This window comes from Lactuca virosa, chromosome 4 (assembly GCF_052849685.1).
Source record: "Lactuca virosa cultivar CGN04683 chromosome 4, Lactuca_virosa_CGN04683_v6, whole genome shotgun sequence".
NCBI classification, from domain to species: domain Eukaryota; kingdom Viridiplantae; phylum Streptophyta; class Magnoliopsida; order Asterales; family Asteraceae; genus Lactuca; species Lactuca virosa.
The window spans coordinates 427,348,561-427,370,940 of record NC_136429.1 but is presented as its reverse complement, the minus strand read 5'-3'; the positions used below and the strand labels follow the sequence as shown (position 1 = coordinate 427,370,940).

The 22,380-nt window shown below is 30.4% G+C and overlaps 2 protein-coding genes and 1 pseudogene across 3 annotated transcripts; all 3 read right to left on the bottom strand.

Moving 5' to 3' along the window:
- Positions 1-837: 837 nt before the first annotated feature.
- On the bottom strand, positions 838-2,549 carry LOC145106606 (uncharacterized; annotated as a pseudogene). Its single transcript, XR_013707606.1, has 10 exons — positions 2,529-2,549; positions 2,247-2,376; positions 1,957-2,180; positions 1,793-1,885; positions 1,641-1,712; positions 1,524-1,556; positions 1,286-1,417; positions 1,171-1,227; positions 968-1,060; positions 838-900 (listed from the first exon to the last, which is right to left on the bottom strand). The product of XR_013707606.1 is annotated as an uncharacterized LOC145106606 (transcript).
- A 2,816-nt stretch (positions 2,550-5,365) lies between these two features.
- On the bottom strand, positions 5,366-8,033 carry LOC145169142 (uncharacterized). Its single transcript, XM_079087708.1, has 13 exons — positions 7,936-8,033; positions 7,628-7,710; positions 7,444-7,501; positions 7,273-7,332; positions 7,029-7,158; positions 6,724-6,947; positions 6,560-6,652; positions 6,410-6,481; positions 6,293-6,325; positions 6,055-6,186; positions 5,937-5,993; positions 5,734-5,826; positions 5,366-5,666 (listed from the first exon to the last, which is right to left on the bottom strand). Exons 1-13 carry the CDS (start codon positions 8,029-8,031, stop codon positions 5,634-5,636), a joined length of 1,164 nt encoding a protein of 387 aa, XP_078943834.1. The 5' UTR covers positions 8,032-8,033; the 3' UTR covers positions 5,366-5,633.
- A 2,406-nt stretch (positions 8,034-10,439) lies between these two features.
- Positions 10,440-20,708, bottom strand: LOC145106605 (uncharacterized). Its single transcript, XM_079043566.1, has 12 exons — positions 20,613-20,708; positions 20,303-20,385; positions 12,254-12,311; positions 12,083-12,142; positions 11,836-11,968; positions 11,534-11,754; positions 11,369-11,461; positions 11,219-11,290; positions 11,103-11,135; positions 10,864-10,995; positions 10,547-10,639; positions 10,440-10,472 (listed from the first exon to the last, which is right to left on the bottom strand). Exons 1-12 carry the CDS (start codon positions 20,706-20,708, stop codon positions 10,440-10,442), a joined length of 1,107 nt encoding a protein of 368 aa, XP_078899692.1.
- Between the last annotated feature and the right edge of the window lie 1,672 nt (positions 20,709-22,380).

Genomic DNA, 22,380 nt, shown 5'->3' with positions numbered 1-22,380 from the left:
TTTAAAATATATCATTAGTTTTTATTATTATTATACATTGAATTACTTACTTATTCGTCAGTTCATTTGTAATTATTTCTAAATTTTAGTTTAAAAATTGTTTAATATTTATACCTGTATATTTAACTTTTGTTTTAATAAATCCGTGTTATACACAGGTCTCACATAATGTAAAATAATTAGAATATCAAAATAAGGGTAAAACTGGTATGAAAAATAAGGCTACAATCCATAAATCGTATGGTTAAAAAAGTGGTTTCCACCAATAACAAACAAGTATTTTCAAATAAATTATAAATACTTCGAAATAAATTAAAATAAAACAGCCTGTAGCATTGGTAAGAGTATAATTTAATATTTGGTGGGAGGAATAGATTATTCCCAATTGTATGTAAATAAGTTTACGATCTTTAATAAATAAATAACATACATCTTTCTACTTAAACTTAAAATTTTGATTTTGTTTTTCACAAACATAACCAAGTTTTTTATAGTATAAAGCCTAATTAGAATTCTATAACTAATTAGGCTTGCTTTAGTTAATAAAGTTGACTTGTGTAACATTAACCCTCTTTATACAACAAATAAACTAACAAGATCATACAATAAAAAAGTTGTTACATTTCTATAAAGTATAAACTAGCCTTTTTTTTAACATTTTATCTACTCCATGAAATTAGCCACATTCCACAAAATTCACAACCCACAATCAAAGATTTCCTATGACATTAACTTTTTATACACAAAATTCATCCGAAATCCCTAACTATAAATAGACATTGCACAAAAATTTCTTGTTATAACCCAAAAAAAAATCTTGATGTTGTTTCCTAATGCCTAATAAGTCGCCAAAAGTCCATCATATCTTCACTCCTCCAACATCACCACCACCGGAGCAAACTGCAAAAACAAATTTGTTACACAGTACACAGTATACAGTATACAGTACACAGTGTACTATACCAACCTCATCATCATCTTCATAAAAGATGTCATCTCTCGTGTCATGCTCAAATACCCATCCAAGAGATGACTCTAGTAACTCTTTAAGTTTTCTTGTCTACATAAATACATTACACAAGTTTATAATTACAACAAAAGTTAAAACTTGAAATTAATATAGAAGAAAATTTATAAAGCTTTAGTAAAATGAGTGAGAATTATACTCACCCAAGACAAAAGGTCTCCCTCAACAAAGGGAGCTTCAAGCACAAGCAAAAAGAACTCCTGTAAAAATTTAATTATTAACAAACTAATTAAACACTAAAAAAAAAGATTGGATTACCTTACACAGATGTTGAAGAAAACTATCAGAAGATAAAAAGGAATCATCTAACAATGTGATAGACCCTTTTGTAGCAACATTATTTTCTTTTTGAAATGCATACTTGAGTTGATAATAGAGAACCTTGATAAACTATTAAAAAAATCACAAACTTTATTGTCAACAACAAAAAACAATAACAAATTATAAATAATAGAAATATAAAATAACAATAGTTGTCAAAATCATATACAATTACCTTAGTAAACAAATTACTCCGTGTATGAAGAGGCTGAAAAAAATATTAAAAAAAAAAGTTAAAACATTTTGTATGGATAAAGTGTTAATGTTTAATAAAATATTTGAGAAAACTTACAGCTTCAGTACAACCAAATAAAAGGTTAACAAAATTTTTCCATTGAAGAAATGCTTCAAGTGATTGTCCCATCTGCCAAATAAACACATTTGATTTCAAAAAAAAATTAAAATCATTTCTTTTTTTAAAAGAATTTCACTAAAAAATCTTACAATAAATGCAACAAAAGCAAATTGCATCTCTCCAAGAAGCAAATCTTCCACACCTCCATATTCTTTAATCAAAATGCTTTCCAAAAGACTTGTCTACATGGTATAAGAAAAGCGTCTCATTTATGTTTTTCCAAGGGGTAAAATGGTAATTTTGCAACGCGTACCTTGTCAACATTCAAGGAAGTAAGATCTTGCCCGAGGATTCCCTTTTGTTTAATTAAACGTGGGATTTTCGTGTAATAACAACCTCTTTTTACAACTTTATCATCAGATTTTTGAATTTTAGTGTTCTTTAATTGCTCAGATAAAGCTTCCTCCATTGCAGTTTTTGGATTGTTTACAAAAATGTCAGGTTCATGAATTATTGTGATCTCTGCTCCAATGGGTTCTGCATGTGGAATGAAGATTAAAAGAAGATAATTTTTTCAACAAATTATATAAAAATTGTAATTACCAATTCTTTGAATAGTAGTTTTTGTAATGTAGTTTGATAACATTTTCCATTCTCCAAATTGACTTAGTGTACAAGGCCCGAGGTATTTGTCAAACTCCATATTTTTTACACCTTGAGAGTATCTTTCTTCCTTCAATAAAGAAAAAAATTGATATTCAAAGACTAAATAGGTTATAAACTTATAATATTGTGATCATTTAGAGTCAAAGTAATAAGAAAAGGTTCATGATTCATACATCTTCTTCTGATATTTTAACTAATCGTTCCTCTTGTTGATCCCACTTGCGAACAATTACCTATCATATGAAGTAAAAAGAGAATAGTTTTGATTAAATTAATGGAATAAAAAGGGTACAAATGGTGTTTATATTTGATCAAAATGAAAGAATTAGTGAGAAAATTCTGACCTGAGATGGATTCAAATCGATAAAGAAACCTATCATTGGTGAAAACTCACTTCCACCTCTGCAAAAAAAAAGTTCATAATTCAAGAACAATCATATGAAATTATATATCTAAATACTCTAAAGCGTTACAAAATGATATGAATATAGAAAAATGGGGAATTTGGATGATGAAAAGTAGCTAACCTATTTGAAGAACTGTAGTATATAAAGTGAGGACCTGGAGGAATCATCTTGATACCTTTGAAATTAGGTCCAACAGAAAACATATGTGTTGTAGTATATTCATATACAGATATTAAACACAGAATCGCAAGATAGTAAATAAAATACCTCAAATTCTCGATTAGTACTTTTGAAATTTATGAACTACATAATTAGCTATCTGTAACTACGTAGCAATTGAACTCTGTTTTGTTTTTGTATCATAAATAAATAAGGGATATCGATTATGGAGAAAAAAATAGAAGAGTTATAAATAAAGGGTAGTGTAGTACCTGAGTATCGATGCCAAGAAGAGTGTGCTGAGGAACATCGAGGAAAAGAAGAGAGGCGCCTTTCTTCACCAACTCTAAAGCTGTATCTGCATCCATTATTAATTCTAGGGTTTTTGATAGATTATGTTTTCTGATTTGGTGAGGGTTTTTGATGAATTTGCTTTTAATCGATGGAATCAGCAGTGCAAAATGTTCTTCTTCTACTACTGTATTACAGTCTACAACCTTCCCGAATCACGAGTCCCATTTTAATTTTGACCTTTTATTTATTAACGAAAAACTATTTTATAATTATGGAACCACGGGTTATAAAATTAATTAAATTAAATTTTCATAATAAAAATTCATAACTATTAATAAATTATTTTAAATAAATCTTTTAAATAAATTATTAATTAAGAGATATATCAAATTTTTAAAGTTATTATAACTTCAAATTTAACATATAATTAGAAGATTTAAATTTGAATTTTGAAATGAGTTGCCTAATATATCTACATGACACATGGCATAATATTAATGAGAAGTTGTATTAAAGTGACATTTGACAAAAGGAGGTTAAAACTATTCATTTATTAGAAAAGGGATATTTAAATAAAAAATGATTTTTTTAAATATATTTAAATTATAAGTTATTCTTAAAATTCATCAAGAAGATAACCTGATCTGTACAAACTCAATTTCGAGTTGTAAGTCGAATCATGGGATTCAAATTCGAGTTTCTTCCATGGTTTTATTGAGTGATTGAAATGAGAGGGATAATAAACAAGAATGTATGATTAAAGACTCATTTGTGATTTGATTTTAGGGATCTAGCTATTTCTTAATTTTTTTGGAAAGTAATTAAGAAATGGGGAATGTTGTTAGATCTGTCTCATTTTTTTTACATGTACTCATAGTAACAGACAAAGCAAACTACATTGCTTGATTTTGTTTTTTTAAAGGGGAAAATAGAGAAATTAAATATCCTTTTACTTTTGTTCCTACAAATCCTCCTATTCAATTAAATTATGACATGTGTCATATTAGTTTACTAAAATATCATTAAATATGACATACGTGGCAAAAATATTAATTTTTAGCCCATTAGGTGTATTTTCATTTTAAGTCATAAGGAGTTATTGAATTAGCATGCTACTTTCAGTTTTTGCACAAGGGTAAATTGGTAAATTGAAAAAAAGAACTTATTTGTCTTTTATTACTAATGACATATTTTAATAATATCTTCAGCCCATTTATTCAATGTACAAAGGGAAATTTGTGATTCAGCCCATCCATATTCTAATAAATGAATAGTTTTAATATTCTTTTGTCAAGTGTCACTCTAATACAACTTCTCATTAATATTATGTCATGTAGATATATTAAGCAACTTATTTCAAAATTTAAATTTACATTTTCTAATTATATGTTAAATTTGAAGTTATAATAACTTTAAAATTTTGATATATCTCTTAATTACTAATTTATTTAGAATAATTGATTAATAATTATAAATTTTTATTATAAAAATTTAATTAATTTTATAACATGTGGTTCCCACGAGTTATAAACTAGTTTATTTAAAATATATCATTAGTTTTTATTATTATTTTAAGAACTCATTAGTTTTTATTATTTTTGCCCAAGGGGAAATTTGTGATTCAACCCATAGTATATAAAATATGTCATTAGTTTTTATTATTATTATACATTGAATTACTTACTTATTCGTGAGTTCATTTGTATTTAATTCTAAATTTTAATTTAAATTTTTTTTAATATTTATACCTGTATATTTAACTTTTGTTTTAATCAATCCATATAATACACAAGTCTCAGACATAATGTAAAATAATTAGAATGTCAAAATAAGGGTAAACTGATTTGAATAATAAGTCTACAATCCATAAATTGTATGGTTAAAAAAGTGGTTTCCACCTTTTTTTTTTATTTTGAACTGGCAAATAAAATATAAAAACAAACAGACATCTAGCAAGTAACTAGAAGCTGCAAAATAAGTACAAGGAGAGGTACGAAAACTGACAGACAGATTAAAAAAATAACATATATCTTTCTACTTAAACTGAAAATTTCGATTTTGTTTTTCACAAACATAACAAAGTTTTTTATAGTATAAAGCCTAATTAGAATTCTATAACTAATTAGGCTTGCTTTAGTTAATAAAGTTGGCTTGTGTAACATTAACCCTCTTTATACAACAAATAAACTAACAAAATTATATAATAAAAAGTTGTTACATTTCTATAAAGTATAAACTAGCCTTTTTTAACATTTTATCTACTCCATGAAATTAGCCACATTCCACAAAATTCACAACCCACAATCAAAGATTTCCCTATGACATTAACTTTTATACACAAAATTCATCCGAAATCCCTAACTATAAATAGACATTGCACAAAAATTTCTTGTTATAACCCAAAAAAAAAAATCTTGATGTTGTTTCCAAATGCCTAATAAGTCGCCAAAAATCCATCATATCTTCACTCCTCCAACATCACCACCACCGGAGCAAACTACAAAAACAAATTTGTTACACAGAACACAATACACAGTATACAGTACACAGTGTACTATACCAACCTCATCATCATCTTCATAAAAGATGCCGTCTCTCATGTCATGCTCAAATACCCATCCAAGAGATGACTCTAGTAACTCTTTAAGTTTTCTTGTCTACATAAATACATTACACAAGTTTATAATTACAACAAAAGTTAAAACTTGAAATTAATATAGAAGAAAATTTATAAAGCTTTAGTAAAATGAGTGAGAATTATACTCACCCAAGACAAAAGGTCTCCATCAACAAAGGGAGCTTGAAGCACAAGCAAAAAGAACTCCTGTAAAAATTTAATTATTAACAAACTAATTAAACACTAAAAAAAAAGAAGATTGGATTACCTTACACAGATGTTGAAGAAAACTATCAGAAGATAAAAAGGAATCATCTAACAATGTGATAGACCCTTTTGTAGCAACATTATTTTCTTTTTGAAATGCATACTTGAGTTGATAATAGACAACCATGATAAACTATTAAAAAAATCACAAACTTTAATGTCAACTACAAAAAACAATAATAAATTATAAATAATAGAAATATAGAATAACAATAGTTGTCAAAATCATATACAATTACCTTAGTAAACAAATTACTCCGTGTATGAAGAGGCTGAAAAAAATATTAAAAAAAAAAGTTAAAACATTTTGTATGTATAAAGTGTTAATGTTTAATAAAATATTTGAGAAAACTTACAGCTTCAGTACAATCAAATAAAAGGTTAACAAAATTTTTCCATTGAAGAAATGCTTCAAGTGATTGTCCCATCTGCCAAATAAACATATTTGATTTCAGATATTTTTTTTAAAATCATTTTTTTTAAAGAATTTCACTAAAAAATCTTACCAAAAATGCAACAAAAGCAAATTGCAGTTCTCCAAGAAGAAAATCTTCCATTCCTCCATATTCTTTAATCAAAATGCTTTCCAAAAGACTTGTCTACATGGTATAAGAAAAACGTCTCATTTATGTTTTTCCAAGGGGTAAAATGGTAATTTTGCAACGTGTACCTTGTCAAGATTCAAGGAAGTAAGATCTTGCCCGAGGATTCCCTTTTGTTTAATTAAACGTGGGATTTTCGTGTAATAACAACCTCTTTTTACAATTTTATCATCAGATTTTTGAATTTTAGTGTTCTTTAATTGCTCAGATAAAGCTTCCTCCATTGTAGTTTTTGGATTGTTTACAAAAATGTCGGGTTCATGAATTATTGTGATCTCTGCTCCAATGGGTTCTGCATGTGGAATGAAGATTAAAAGCAAATAAAATTTTAACAAATTATGTATCTAATCTAGTAATAAAAAGTTATAATTACCAATTCTTTGAATAGTAGTTTTTGTAATGTAGTTTGATAACATTTTCCATTCTCCAAATTGATTTAGTGTATAAGGCCCGAGGTATTTGTCAAACTCCATATTTTTTACACCTTGAGAGTATCTTTCTTCCTTCAATAAAGATAAAAATTGACATTCAAAGACTAAATAGGTTATAAACTTATAATATTGTGATTATTTAGAGTCAAAAACTCAAAATAATAAGAAAAGGTTCATAATTCATACCTCTTCTTCTGATATTTTAACTAATCGTTCCTCTTGTTGATCCCACTTGCGAACAATTACCTATCATATGAAGTAAAAAGAGAATAGTTTTGATTAAATTAATGGAATAAAAAAGGTACAAATGGTGTTTATATTTGATCAAAATGAAAGAATTAGTGAGAAAATTCTGACCTGAGATGGATTCAAATCGATAAAGAAACCTATCATTGGTGAAAACTCACTTCCACCTCTGCAAAAAAAACAGTTCATAATTCAAGAACAATCATATGAAATTATATATCTAAATACTCTAAAGCGTTACAAAATGATATGAATATAGAAAAATGGGGAATTTGGATGATGAAAAGTAGCTAACCTATTTGAAGAACTGTAGTATATAAAGTGAGGACCTGGAGGAATCATCTTGATACCTTTGAAATTAGGTCCAACAGAAAACATCTGTGTTGTAGTATATTCATATACAGATATTAAACACAGAATCGCAAGATAGTAAATAAAATACCTCAAATTCTCGATTAGTACTTTTGAAATTTATGAACTACATAATTAGCTATTTGTATACGTAGCAATTGAACTCTGTTTTGTTTTTGTATCATAAATAAATAAGGGATATCGATTATGGAGAAAAAATAGAAGAGTTATAAATAAAGGGTAGTGTAGTACCTGAGTATCGATGCCAAGAAGAGTGTGCTGAGGAACATCGAGGAAAAGAAGAGAGGCGCCTTTCTTCACCAACTCTAAAGTTGTATCTGCATACATTATTAATTCTTGGGTTTTTGATAGATTATGTTTTATGATTTGGTGAGGGTTTTTGATGAATTTGCTTTTAATCGATGGAATCAGCAGTGCAAAATGTTCTTCTTCTACTACTGTATTACAGTCTACAACCTTCCCGAATCACGAGTCCCATTTTAATTTTGACCTTTTATTTATTAACAAAAAACTATTTTATAATTATGGAACCACGGGTTATAAAATTAATTAAATTAAATTTTCATAATAAAAATTCATAGCTATTAATAAATTATTTTAAATAAATCTTTTAAATAAATTATTAATTAAGAGATATATCAAATTTTTAAAGTTATTATAACTTCAAATTTAACATATAATTAGAAGATTTAAATTTGAATTTTGAAATGAGTTGCCTAATATATCTACATGACACATGGCATAATATTAATGAGAAGTTGTATTAAAGTGACATTTGACAAAAGGAGGTTAAAACTATTCATTTATTAGAAAAGGGATATTTAAATAAAAAATGATTTTTTAAATATATTTAAATTATAAGTTATTCTTAAAATTCATCAAGAAGATAACCTGATCTGTACAAACTCAATTTCGAGTTGTAAGTCGAATCATGGGATTCAAATTCGAGTTTCTTCCATGGTTTTATTGAGTGATTGAAATGAGAGGGATAATAAACAAGAATGTATGATTAAAGACTCATTTGTGATTTGATTTTAGGGATCTAGCTATTTCTTAATTTTTTTTGGAAAGTAATTAAGAAATGGGGAATGTTGTTAGATCTGTCTCATTTTTTTTACATGTACTCATAGTAACAGACAAAGCAAACTACATTGCTTGATTTTGTTTTTTTAAAGGGGAAAATAGAGAAATTAAATATTCTTTTACTTTTGTTCCTACAAATCCTCCTATTCAATTAAATTATGACATGTGTCATATTAGTTTACTAAAATATCATTAAATTTCATTAAATGAACATTAAATATGACATACGTGACAAAAATATTAATTTTTAGCCCATTAGGTGTATTTTCATTTTAAATCATAAGGAGTTATTGAATTAGCATGCTACTTTCAGTTTTTGCACAAGGGTAAATTGGTAAATTGAAAAAAAGAACTTATTTGTCTTTTATTAGTAATGACATATTTTAATAATATCTTCAGCCCATTTATTCAATGTACAAGGGGAAATTTGTGATTCAACCCATCCATATTCTAATAAATGAATAGTTTTAATATTCTTTTGTCAAGTGTCACTCTAATACAACTTCTCATTAATATTATGTCATGTAGATATATTAAGCAACTTATTTCAAAATTTAAATTTACATTTTCTAATTATATGTTAAATTTGAAGTTATAATAACTTTAAAATTTTGATATATCTCTTAATTACTAATTTATTTAAAATAATTGATTAATAATTATAAATTTTTATTATAAAAATTTAATTAATTTTATAACCTGTGGTTCCCACGAGTTATAAACTAGTTTATTTAAAATATATCAGTAGTTTTTATTATTATTTTAAGAACTCATTAGTTTTTATTATTTTTGCACAAGGGGAAATTTGTGATTCAACCCATTTATTTAAAATATGTCATTAGTTTTTATTATTATTATACATTGAATTACTTACTTATTCGTGAGTTCATTTGTATTTAATTCTAAATTTTAATTTAAAAAATGTTTAATATTTATACCTGTATATTTAACTTTTGTTTTAATCAATCAATGTAATACACAAGTCTCAAACATAATGTAAAATAATTAGAATGTCAAAATAAGGGTAAACTGATTTGAAAAATAAGGCTACAATCCATAAATTGTATGGTTAAAAAAGTGGTTTCCACCGATTTTTTTTTTTTTGAACTGGCAAATAAAATATAAAAACAAACAGACATCTAACAAGTAACTAGAAGCTGCAAAATAAGTACAAGGAGAGGTACTAAAACTGACAGACAGATTAAAAAAGTAACATATATCTTTCTACTTAAACTGAAAATTTCGATTTTGTTTTTCACAAACATAACAAAGTTTTTTATAGTATAAAGCCTAATTAGAATTCTATAATTAATTAGGCTTGCTTTAGTTAATAAAGTTGGCTTGTGTAACATTAACCCTCTTTATACAACAAATAAACTAACAAAATTATATAATAAAAAGTTGTTACATTTCTATAAAGTATAAACTAGCCTTTTTTAACATTTTATCTACTCCATGAAATTAGCCACATTCCACAAAATTCACAACCCACAATCAAAGATTTCCCTATGACATTAACTTTTATACACAAAATTCATCCGAAATCCCTAACTATAAATAGACATTGCACAAAAATTTCTTGTTATAACCCAAAAAAAAATCTTGATGTTGTTTCCAAATGCCTAATAAGTCGCCAAAAATCCATCATATCTTCACTCCTCCAACATCACCACCACCAGAGCAAACTGCAAAAACAAATTTGTTACACAGTACACAATACACAGTATACAGTATACAGTACACAGTGTACTATACCAACCTCATCATCATCTTCATAAAAGATGTCGTCTCTCGTGTCATGCTCAAATACCCATCCAAGAGATGACTCTAGTAACTCTTTAAGTTTTCTTGTCTACATAAATACATTACACAAGTTTATAATTACAACAAAAGTTAAAACTTGAAATTAATATAGAAGAAAATTTATAAAGCTTTAGTAAAATGAGTGAGAATTATACTCACCCAAGACAAAAGGTCTCCATCAACAAAGGGATCTTGAAGCACAAGCAAAAAGAACTCCTATAAAAATTTAATTATTAACAAACTAATTAAACACTAAAAAAAAGATTGGTTTACCTTACACAGATGTTGAAGAAAACTATCAGAAGATAAAAAGGAATCATCTAACAATGTGATAGACCCTTTTGTAGTAACATTATTTTTTTTTTGAAATGCATATTTGAGTTGATAATAGACAACCTTGATAAACTATTAAAAAAAATCACAAACTTTAATGTCAACAACAAAAAACAATAATAAATTATAAATAATAGAAATATAGAATAACAATAGTTGTCAAAATCATATACAATTACCTTAGTAAACAAATTACTCCGTGTATGAAGAGGCTGAAAAAAATATTAAAAAAAAAGTTAAAACATTTTGTATGGATAAAGTGTTGATGTTTAATAAAATATTTGAGAAAACTTACAGCTTCAGTACAACCAAATAAAAGGTTAACAAAATTTTTCCATTGAAGAAATGCTTCAAGTGATTGTCCCATCTGCCAAATAAACATATTTGATTTCAGATATTTTTTTTAAAATCATTTTTTTTAAAGAATTTCACTAAAAAATCTTACCAAAAATGCAACAAAAGCAAATTGCAGTTCTCCAAGAAGCAAATCTTCCATTCCTCCATATTCTTTAATCAAAATGCTTTCCAAAAGACTTGTCTACATGGTATAAGAAAAACGTGTCATTTATGTTTTTTCCAAGGGGTAAAATGGTAATTTTGCAACGTGTACCTTGTCAAGATTCAAGGAAGTAAGATCTTGCCCGAGGATTCCCTTTTGTTTAATTAAACGTGGGATTTTCGTGTAATAATAACCTCTTTTTACAATTTTATCATTAGATTTTTGAATTTTAGTGTTCTTTAATTGCTCAGATAAAGCTTCCTCCATTGCAGTTTTTGGATTGTTTACAAAAATGTCGGGTTCATGAATTATTGTGATCTCTGCTCCAATGAGTTGTGCATGTGGAATGAAGATTAAAAGCAAATAAAATTTTAACAAATTATGTATCTAATCTAGTAATAAAAAGTTATAATTACCAATTCTTTGAATAGTAGTTTTTGTAATGTAGTTTGATAACATTTTCCATTCTCCAAATTGATTTAGTGTATAAGGCCCGAGGTATTTGTCAAACTCCATATTTTTTACACCTTGAGAGTATCTTTCTTCCTTCAATAAAGATAAAAATTGATATTCAAAGACTAAATAAGTTATAAACTTATAATATTGTGATTATTTAGAGTCAAAAACTCAAAATAATAAGAAAAGGTTCATAATTCATACCTCTTCTTCTGATATTTTAACTAATCGTTCCTCTTGTTGATCCCACTTGCGAACAATTACCTATCATATGAAGTAAAAAGAGAATAGTTTTGATTAAATTAATGGAATAAAAAGGGTACAAATGGTGTTTATATTTGATCAAAATGAAAGAATTAGTGAGAAAATTCTGACCTGAGATGGATTCAAATCGATAAAGAAACCTATCATTGGTGAAAACTCACTTCGACCTCTGCAAAAAAAAACAGTTCATAATTCAAGAACAATCATATGAAATTATATATCTAAATTGTGACAACCGTCAAAATTGAGTCAAGTCAAAGTCAAACAAAGTCAACAAGTCAAAACCAATCGACTCAATTAACCCTTGTATATTAGGGTTTACATTATGTAATTACTGTACAATGCAATATCTTAATGAGAGAAACATCATTTGGAAAGTTCGTGTGTTGAATTTCCTAAGTAAACATTGAACCAAAACGATAAAACATTATTGCACACTCATCGGGAGTGTGTACGACACTGAAACACGGTTTAACGGGGTTTACGAACCTTGCGTTGCGAAGCCGGACACTCAAAAAGATCACAAACGAAACCTCTCTCAATCTCTTTCACTCAATCTCTCTCTATTAAAATCTCTCCCAAATCTCTCCCGAATCTCTCTCAAAAGTTACTTTAACTTTTTGTAATCATTTGGGTCATCTCGACCCTTAACCGGGTCAAAAACCACTTGAAACGGGGTAAAAACGGGTAAAATAACCTTAAGGAACCAAAGCCCTCCTATTAGAAGCGAAAACTCTCATGAGAAGCCTCTCAGGACCGAAGCCTCTCAGGACCGAAGCCTCTCATGAGAAGCCTCTCAGGACCGAAGCCTCTCATTAGAAGCCTCTCAGGACCGAAGCCTCTCATGAGAAGCCTCTCAGGACCGAAGTCTCTCAGGACAGAAGCCTCGCATGAGAAGCCTCTCAGACAGCCCATGCGAGAGGTCTCGCAGACGGCCCCTTTTTACCGGTTTTTCGACTACGACATCGTTTTAACTCCGTTTTTCATTATTTTAACGTGGGATTTTCACCCAAAACTTTATTCTATAAACTAAGGCCCCAAAATATATAAATCTCCAGGGTTTTTATAAAAATGTATTAAAAGAATTGGTGGTTGGACTAATTATTGAGGGAATATTTGCTTTTCCTTATTTTATGACAAAAGCAAGCCACCACCATCTCACTCTATGATCAGCCATTCTTTCCAACCACCCCTTGTCTCCTTAGTGGACCTTTACACCCTATCTCCAGCTCTTCCCACGTTCTAAGAGCTGGAGGATTGGTCCTCTCTCCTCATTCTCCTTAAAAGCCCTTTCATTCTACACTTAGCAACCAAGAACACTCTCCAAAATTCTCTCATCTTTTCTCTCAACTTCAAGAACTTCAAGGCTTTCTCCAGGGATTTCTTTCTTCAATTAGTAAGTATCTTCATCATTCACATAATTATTAAACTCCATTCTACTCAAATCATTGATATCTTACACAAATTTCATCTTATTCGGTGTTAGATTCTCGAATCATCAAGACATCTTCTTAGTGTTCTTGGGTTGAACATTTCCTCTATCTCACTTTCATCTACTGAAATCACATAAGGTGAGTTCATACCCCTACATTTACATGTTTTTCTTAAGTTTTAAAGGGGGAATACAAGTAAAATCATCAAGAACACAATTAAACTTTTTCTATCAGATTACATCAGAAAAGATGAACTTCGATCACGGACTGTTTTGGTCAACTTAAATATTTTAGTTTTCAAAACTGTTCCAGGTGCAAGTAGTTCAAACTCTTAGCTTTAAAATGGCTACTTTCACATCTCCATATGATTTTTCTACAATTTATGGTGATTTTTACAAAACTGCCTATCATTTCAGAGGCAAACCCGGACCAGTCTGTGATTATGAACATTTTCACCTCTGTTAGAGATCACTAAAAATCATGATAAAATGTACAAACAAACTAGACTCATATTCCAAACTCTCAGAATTTGCGGATTTGGATTTAGAGCTTTGATGATTTTTCTATAAATTTTCTAAGAACAGTAACAGAAACTGTATACAACAAAAAGTTGCTCTCAATTTCATTTCACCTTGTAACATGTTGAGCAAGGTGTATATCTTTATGTGATTATATGTTATTGCAATATATGACATTTTATCTTAATATTTAGACACACATTAGTTTACAAATGGATTTGGACATATAAAATATAAAGAATAACAAGTGATTATAATCAAAGTACAACCGATACATTCAAACATTTAATAAACTATTTTGAATATAGTTTGCATACATTACTACGTACTACCTTTGGTTGATAAACTATAATAGGTATAGTTTATGATACATTACATAATACATACATTTAAAAAGGGTACATTTATACAAAGGATATTTTCATTAAGCAAGGTACGGCCATACGGTACCAAGTTTTCATAACACGTAATTCCGTTAATGACTTTATGAAACATTACATAACACATACATTTAAAAAGGGTACATTTATACAAAGGATATTTTCATTAAGCAAGGTACGGCCATACGGTACCAAGTTTTCATTACACTACACGTAAATTCGTTAATGACTTCTGTGAGACATTCGATTCAATTTACAAATAAGTCCTGTATTATAACCAGAGTCTCCTCGAGGGAGAGCGTGATACTTGTGTATAGATCTATATTGGGTCTGACAAACCTACACCTTAGCTGCATGCAACAGCTAGACCGACAGGTCTGGGGTGACAAATGTCATAACATTTCCGACGCCTGAAGAACGTCGTTTCAGGCCAACTAGGTCATAGCATGGTTATAATAACTCACATGTGGTATTAACAAACATAGAATTTACGGGGATTTCACTAAAATCAAACGAGTTTATGTCGATTTAAACTTGCATTGTTTTACTATAAGGAACGAACACTACTTGTACATTTCGGTCTTTGGGTTTTAAGACTACATTTACACATTAAGGAAAATATTGGATTTTCTGGAACGAACACTACTTTTACAAGAAAAGGCTTTAATAAACTCACATAAAGTATTAATGAATATTGGAATTTACGGGAACTTCATTAAAATTAAACGAGTTTATGTCGATTTAAACTTACATTATTTATTATAAGTAAAAAAAGTTACTTATACATTTCGGTCTTTGGATTTAAGACTACATATACATTTTAAGGAAAATATTGGATTTTTCTAAAACAAATACTACTTTTACAAACGAAAGGATTTTAATAATACCAAACAAAAGCTTATGAACTCACCAACCTTTGTGTTGACACTTTTTCAAACAACTTGTATTCTCAGGAAATCATTAAACAGGTAACCAAGTGCTTTTGAGGATGGGACGCTAAGGCGTCTACTATTTCATATTTTGTCAACATATTGTAATTGATTCGTAAACATGTAATTCATACAATGATGTAACTTTTTCAATTATATATATGTTGGTTGTGTTTGCTTGAATTACTATTACAATTGTTGTTATGATACTATACATGAAGTCCTCCACCCCCGGACATTTCCGCCATCCTTGGTTTGGGGGTGTGACAGATTGGTATCAGAGCACAGTTTATAGTGAATTAAGTATATCAGACCACATAAGATATACAAACTATAAACACAATTGGGACTAATAGTCTCTGATTTGTGCATTTTTCAAATAAATATACTTTTAGAAAATAAATGATTTTCTTGATTAAAGTATACATACATACATTACATGCTCGCATGGTATCATAACTAGCGAAAACATAAAGCAAAAGAATAAGAGTTGAACATTTTGAGTATGCCTTAGTATATGTGGATTAAATATGGGAAGGATATAGCCTGATCAACTATATCTGTCCGGGAATTGACTTGCATATACCGGGGGATGGTCAGGATGGGCAAAAAATCTAACAAACCTAATAACACACTACAAAGGATACTTTAAGAACTCAAAACTAAACATTTACAAATACTATAGGAGTATTTTGTGTTACTATAATAAATTATCTGAGAATTAAATAGGTCTTTATTTATAGATCAATAGCTGCTAAGTGGATGCGCTAAGGTCATATGTAACTAAGATGCTATAGACTTAGAATTTATGTATCTTTGTTTCACTTCCTGTCCTTGTTTGGTTGTGGTCTTGGAGTTAGGGTCATCTATTCGAAGGACTATTATATCTTAATCACATATGACTGGTATGCACTTTGCAACTAATGAAGTAACCGATAAAGATCTTTTTAAAACATAAATATATTAATTATGTCCCGACTAAATTAGTATGTGTGAAACTTTTACAAACGGTCATATACTTGGAAACAAGAAGCTGCTTTCCAAATGTTAAAACAAGCCCTATGCAGAGCACCGATCTTGTCTCTCCCAGAGGGAACCGAAGACTTCGTAGTGTACTGTAATGCTTCGAATCAAGGCCTCGGATGTGTGCTCATGCAGAGAGGGAAGGTTATCGTGTATGCATCAAGACAGCTTAAGACGCACAAGGTTAATTATACTACGCACGACCTGGAATTAGGAGCAGTAGTATTCGCTTTGAAGATCTGGAGACACTACCTCTACGGCACGAAATGCACTATCTTCACTTATCACAAAAGCCTTTAGCATATCCTCAATCAGAAAGAGCTCAACATGCGACAGAGGAGATGGGTAGAGTTGCTGAATGACTACGAGTGCGAAATTCGTTATCATCCGGGCAAGGCCAATGTAGTGGCCGATGCTCTAAGCAGGAAGGAGTACTCGGGCCGCCGAGTAAAATCCTTAACAATGACAATCCATTCCCACCTGACCATACAAATCAAGGAAGCTCAACTGGAAGCTTTGAAACCAGAAAAGGTGGCAGGAGAGACATTAAGGGGAATGGATAAAAACTTAGAAGTCAAGGATGATGGAGCACGTTATATCATGAACCGGATTTGGACACCGAAGTTCGATGGACTCCGAGACGTCGTCATGAATGAAGCACACAAGACTCGATACTCCATCCATCCCGGGTCAGATAAGATGTATCTGGACCTCAAGAAATTATACTGGTGGCCGAACATGAAAGCTGAGATTGCTACCTATGTGAGCAAGTGCCTGACTTGCGCCAAGGTCAAAATCGAATACCAGAAACCATCCGGGCTATTACAACAGCCGGATATACCTGAGTGGAAGTGGGAACGAATAACCATGGACTTCATAACCAAGCTGCCTAAGACATCGGGCGGGCTTGACACCATATGGGTAATCGTAGACAGATTGACCAAATCAGCACACTTCCTACCGATAAAAGAAACCGACAAGATGGAGAAGCTGACTAGAACGTACATCAAAGAGATTGTACGACTCCATGGTGTGCCGATATCTATTATCTTCGATAGAGATAGTAGATTTACCTCACGGTTTTGGCAGTCTCTACAAAAATCATTGGGAACTAGGCTTGACATGAGTACGGCCTACCACCCACAAACCGACGGACAGAGCGAACGAACCATTCAAACGTTGGAAGACATGTTAAGAGCTTGTGTGATAGACTTCGGTAAAGCATGGGATACCCATCTACCGCTTATCGAATTCTCCTACAATAACAGCTATCATACTAGCATCAAAGTCGCTCCATTCGAAGCTCTTTACGGTCGCAAATGCAGATCACCCCTGTGTTGGGCTGAGGTGGGGGATACACAGCTAGCTAGAGGACAAGTCTCTAATAGCACCCTCACTGGCCCTGAAATCATAAGGGAAAAGAGTCTCGAGATCGGCAAAAGAGTTACGCAGACAAACAACGCAAACCCTTGGAATTCCAGGTGGGTGATCGTGTACTACTAAACGTTTCCCCTTGGAAAGGAATGATACGATTCGGCAAACGCGGGAAACTAAATCCAAGGTACATCGGGCCATTCGAAATCCTTGCTAGATTGGGCCAGTAGCATACAAACTTCGATTACCTCAGGAACTCGACAAAGTACATCCCACATTTCACGTGTCGAACCTAAAGAAGTGTTTGTCTGGTGAGACACTCGTAATACCACTCGACGAAATCGAAGTTAACAAAAATCTCCACTTCGTGGAGGAACCAGTCGAAATCATGGATCGGGAAATCAAACGAACGAAACAAAGTCGTATTCCCATCGTGAAGGTTCATTGGAACGCTAAACGAGGGTCTGAGTTCACCTGGGAACGCGAAGATCAAATGAAACAAAAATACCCACATCTTTTCCCAAACTCTTGATGTCCCAGTCAAATGCAAATTTCGGGACGAAATTCTTTCTAACGGGGGGATGATGTGACAACCGTCAAAATTGAGTCAAGTCAAAGTCAACAAGTCAAAACCAATCGACTCAATTAACCCTTGTATATTAGGGTTTACACTATGTAATTACTGTACAATGCAATATCTTAATGAGAGAAACATCATTTGGAAAGTTCGTGTGTTGAATTTCCTAAGTAAACATTGAACCAAAACGATAAAACATTATTGCACACTCATCGGGAGTGTGTACGACACTAAAACACGGTTTAACGGGGTTTACGAACCTTGCGTTGCGAAGCCGGACACTCAAAAAGATCACAAACGAAACCTCTCTCAATCTCTTTCACTCAATCTCTCTCTATTAAAATCTCTCCCAAATCTCTCCCGAATCTCTCTCAAAAGTTACTTTAACTTTTTGTAATCATTTGGGTCATCTCGACCCTTAACCGGGTCAAAAACCACTTGAAACGGGGTAAAAACGGGTAAAATAACCTTAAGGAACCAAAGCCCTCCTATTAGAAGCGAAAACTCTCATGAGAAGCCTCTCAGGACCGAAGCCTCTCAGGACCGAAGCCTCTCATGAGAAGCCTCTCAGGACCGAAGCCTCTCATTAGAAGCCTCTCAGGACCGAAGCCTCTCATGAGAAGCCTCTCAGGACCGAAGCCTCTCAGGACAGAAGCCTCGCATGAGAAGCCTCTCAGACAGCCCATGCGAGAGGTCTCGCAGACGGCCCCTTTTTACCGGTTTTTCGACTACGACTTCGTTTTAACTCCGTTTTTCATTATTTTAACGTGGGATTTTCACCCAAAACTTTATTCTATAAACTAAGGCCCCAAAATATATAAATCTCCAGGGTTTTTATAAAAATGTATTAAAAGAATTGGTGGTTGGACTAATTATTGAGGGAATATTTGTTTTTCCTTATTTTATGACAAAAGCAAGCCACCACCACCTCACTCTATGATCAGCCATTCTTTCCAACCACCCCTTATCTCCTTAGTGGACCTTTACACCCTATCTCCAGCTCTTCCCACGTTCTAAGAGCTGGAGGATTGGTCCTCTCTCCTCATTCTCCTTAAAAGCCCTTTCATTCTACATTTAGCAACCAAGAACACTCTCCAAAATTCTCTCATCTTTTCTCTCAACTTCAAGAACTTCAAGGCTTTCTCCAGGGATTTCTTTCTTCAATTAGTAAGTATCTTCATCATTCACATAATTATTAAACTCCATTCTACTCAAATCATTGATATCTTACACAAATTCCATCTTATTCGGTGTTAGATTCTCGAATCATCAAGACATCTTCTTAGTGTTCTTGGGTTGAACATTTCCTCTATCTCACTTTCATCTACTGAAATCACATAAGGTGAGTTCATACCCCTACATTTACATGTTTTTCTTAAGTTTTAAAGGGGGAATACAAGTAAAATCATCAAGAACACAATTAAACTTTTTCTATCAGATTACATCAGAAAAGATGAACTTCGATCACGGACTGTTTTGGTCAACTTAAATATTTTAGTTTTCAAAACTGTTCCAGGTGCAAGTAGTTCAAACTCTTAGCTTTAAAATGGCTACTTTCACATCTCCATATGATTTTTCTACAATTTATGGTGATTTTTACAAAACTGCCTATCATTTCAGAGGCAAACCCGGACCAGTCTGTGATTATGAACATTTTCACCTCTGTCAGAGATCACTAAAAATCATGATAAAATGTACGAACAAACTAGACTCATATTCCAAACTCACAGAATTTGCGGATTTGGATTTAGAGCTTTGATGATTTTTCTATAAATTTTCTAAGAACAGTAACAGAAACTGTATACAACAAAAAGTTGCTGTCAATTTCATTTCACCTTTGATGATTTTTCTATAAATTCTCTAAAGCGTTACAAAATGATATGAATATAGAAAAATGGCGAATTTGGATGATGAAAAGTAGCTAACCTATTTGAAGAACTGTAGCATATAAAGTGAGGACCTGGAGGAATCATCTTGATACCTTTGAAATTAGGTCCAACAGAAAACATCTGTGTTGTAGTATATTCATATACAGATATTAAACACGGAATCGCAAGATAGTAAATAAAATACCTCAAATTCTCGATTAGTACTTTTGAAATTTATGAACTACATAATTAGCTATCTGTAACTACGTAGCAATTGAACTCTGTTTTGTTTTTGTATCAGAAATAAATAAGGGATATCGATTATGGAGAAAAAATAGAAGAGTTATAAATAAAGGGTAGTGTAGTACCTGAGTATCGATGCCAAGAAGAGTGTGCTGATGAACATCGAGGAAAAGAAGAGAGGCGCCTTTCTTCACCAACTCTAAAACTGTATCTGCATCCATTATTAATTCTAGGGTTTTTGATAGATTATGTTTTCTGATTTGGTGAGGGTTTTTGATGAATTTGCTTTTAATCGATGGAATCAGCAGTGCAAAATGTTCTTTTTCTACTACTGTATTACAGTCTACAACCTTCCCGAATCACGAGTCCCATTTTAATTTTGACCTTTTATTTATTAACAAAAAACTATTTTATAATTATGGAACCACGGGTTATAAAATTAATTAAATTAAATTTTCATAATAAAAGTTCATAACTATTAATAAATTATTTTAAATAAATCTTTTAAATAAATTATTAATTAAGAGATATATCAAATTTTTAAAGTTATTATAACTTCAAATTTAACATATAATTAGAAGATTTAAATTTGAATTTTGAAATGAGTTGCCTAATATATCTACATGACACATGGCATAATATTAATGAGAAGTTGTATTAAATTGACACTTGACAAAAGGAGGTTAAAACTATTCATTTATTAGAAAAGGGATATTTAAATAAAAAATGATTTTTTAAATATATTTAAATTATAAGTTATTCTTAAAATTCATCAAGAAGATAACCTGATCTGTACAAACTCAATTTCGAGTTGTAAGTCGAATCATGGGATTCAAATTTGAGTTTCTTCCATGGTTTTATTGAGTGATTGAAATGAGAGGGATAATAAACAAGAATGTATGATTAAAGACTCATTTGTGATTTGATTTTAGGGATCTAGCTATTTCTTAATTTTTTTGGAAAGTAATTAAGAAATGGGGAATGTTGTTAGATCTGTCTCATTTTTTTTACATGTACTCATAGTAACAGACAAAGCAAACTACATTGCTTGATTTTGTTTTTTTAAAGGGGAAAATAGAGAAATTAAATATCTTTTTACTTTTGTTCCTACAAATCCTCCTATTCAATTAAATTATGACATGTGTCATATTAGTTTACTAAAATATCATTAAATTTCATTAAATATGACATACGTGGCAAAAATATTAATTTTTAGTCCATTAGGTGTATTTTCATTTTAAGTCATAAGGAGTTATAGAATTAGCATGCTACTTTCAGTTTTTGCACAAGGGTAATTTGTCTTTTATTAGTAATGACATATTTTAATAATATCTTCATCCCATTTATTCAATGTACAAGGGGAAATTTGTGATTCAGCCCATCCATATTCTAATAAATGAATAGTTTTAATATTCTTTTGTCAAGTGTCAGTCTAATACAACTTCTCATTAATATTATGTCATGTAGATATATTAAGCAACTTATTTCAAAATTTAAATTTACATTTTTTAATTGTATGTTAAATTTGAAGTTATAATAACTTTAAAATTTTGATATATCTCTTAATTACTAATTTATTTAAAATAATTGATTAATAATTATAAATTTTTATTATAAAAATTTAATTAATTTTATAACCTGTGGTTCCCACGAGTTATAAACTAGTTTATTTAAAATATATCATTAGTTTTTATTATTATTTTAAGAACTCATTAGTTTTTATTATTTTTGCACAAGGGGAAATTTGTGATTCAACCCATTTATTTAAAATATGTCATTAGTTTTTATTATTATTATACATTGAATTACTTACTTATTCGTGAGTTCATTTGTATTTAATTCTAAATTTTAATTTAAAAAATGTTTAATATTTATACCTGTATATTTAACTTT

Excerpts from the sequence above, each read along its gene's own strand:
- LOC145169142 (XM_079087708.1), bottom strand. The coding sequence starts at position 8,031 with ATGTATGCAGATACAACTTTAGAGTTGGTGAAGAAAGGCGCCTCTCTT. Across the intron at positions 7,711-7,935 it reads TTCTTGGCATCGATACTCAG|ATGTTTTCTGTTGGACCTAA; the intron begins GTACTACACTAC and ends ACTACAACACAG. Across the intron at positions 5,994-6,054 it reads TTCTTCAACATCTGTGTAAG|GAGTTCTTTTTGCTTGTGCT; the intron begins GTAATCCAATCT and ends AAATTTTTACAG.
- LOC145106605 (XM_079043566.1), bottom strand. The coding sequence starts at position 20,708 with ATGGATGCAGATACAGTTTTAGAGTTGGTGAAGAAAGGCGCCTCTCTT. Across the intron at positions 20,386-20,612 it reads TTCTTGGCATCGATACTCAG|ATGTTTTCTGTTGGACCTAA; the intron begins GTACTACACTAC and ends ACTACAACACAG. Across the intron at positions 12,143-12,253 it reads TCGATTTGAATCCATCTCAG|GTAATTGTTCGCAAGTGGGA; the intron begins GTCAGAATTTTC and ends TTCATATGATAG.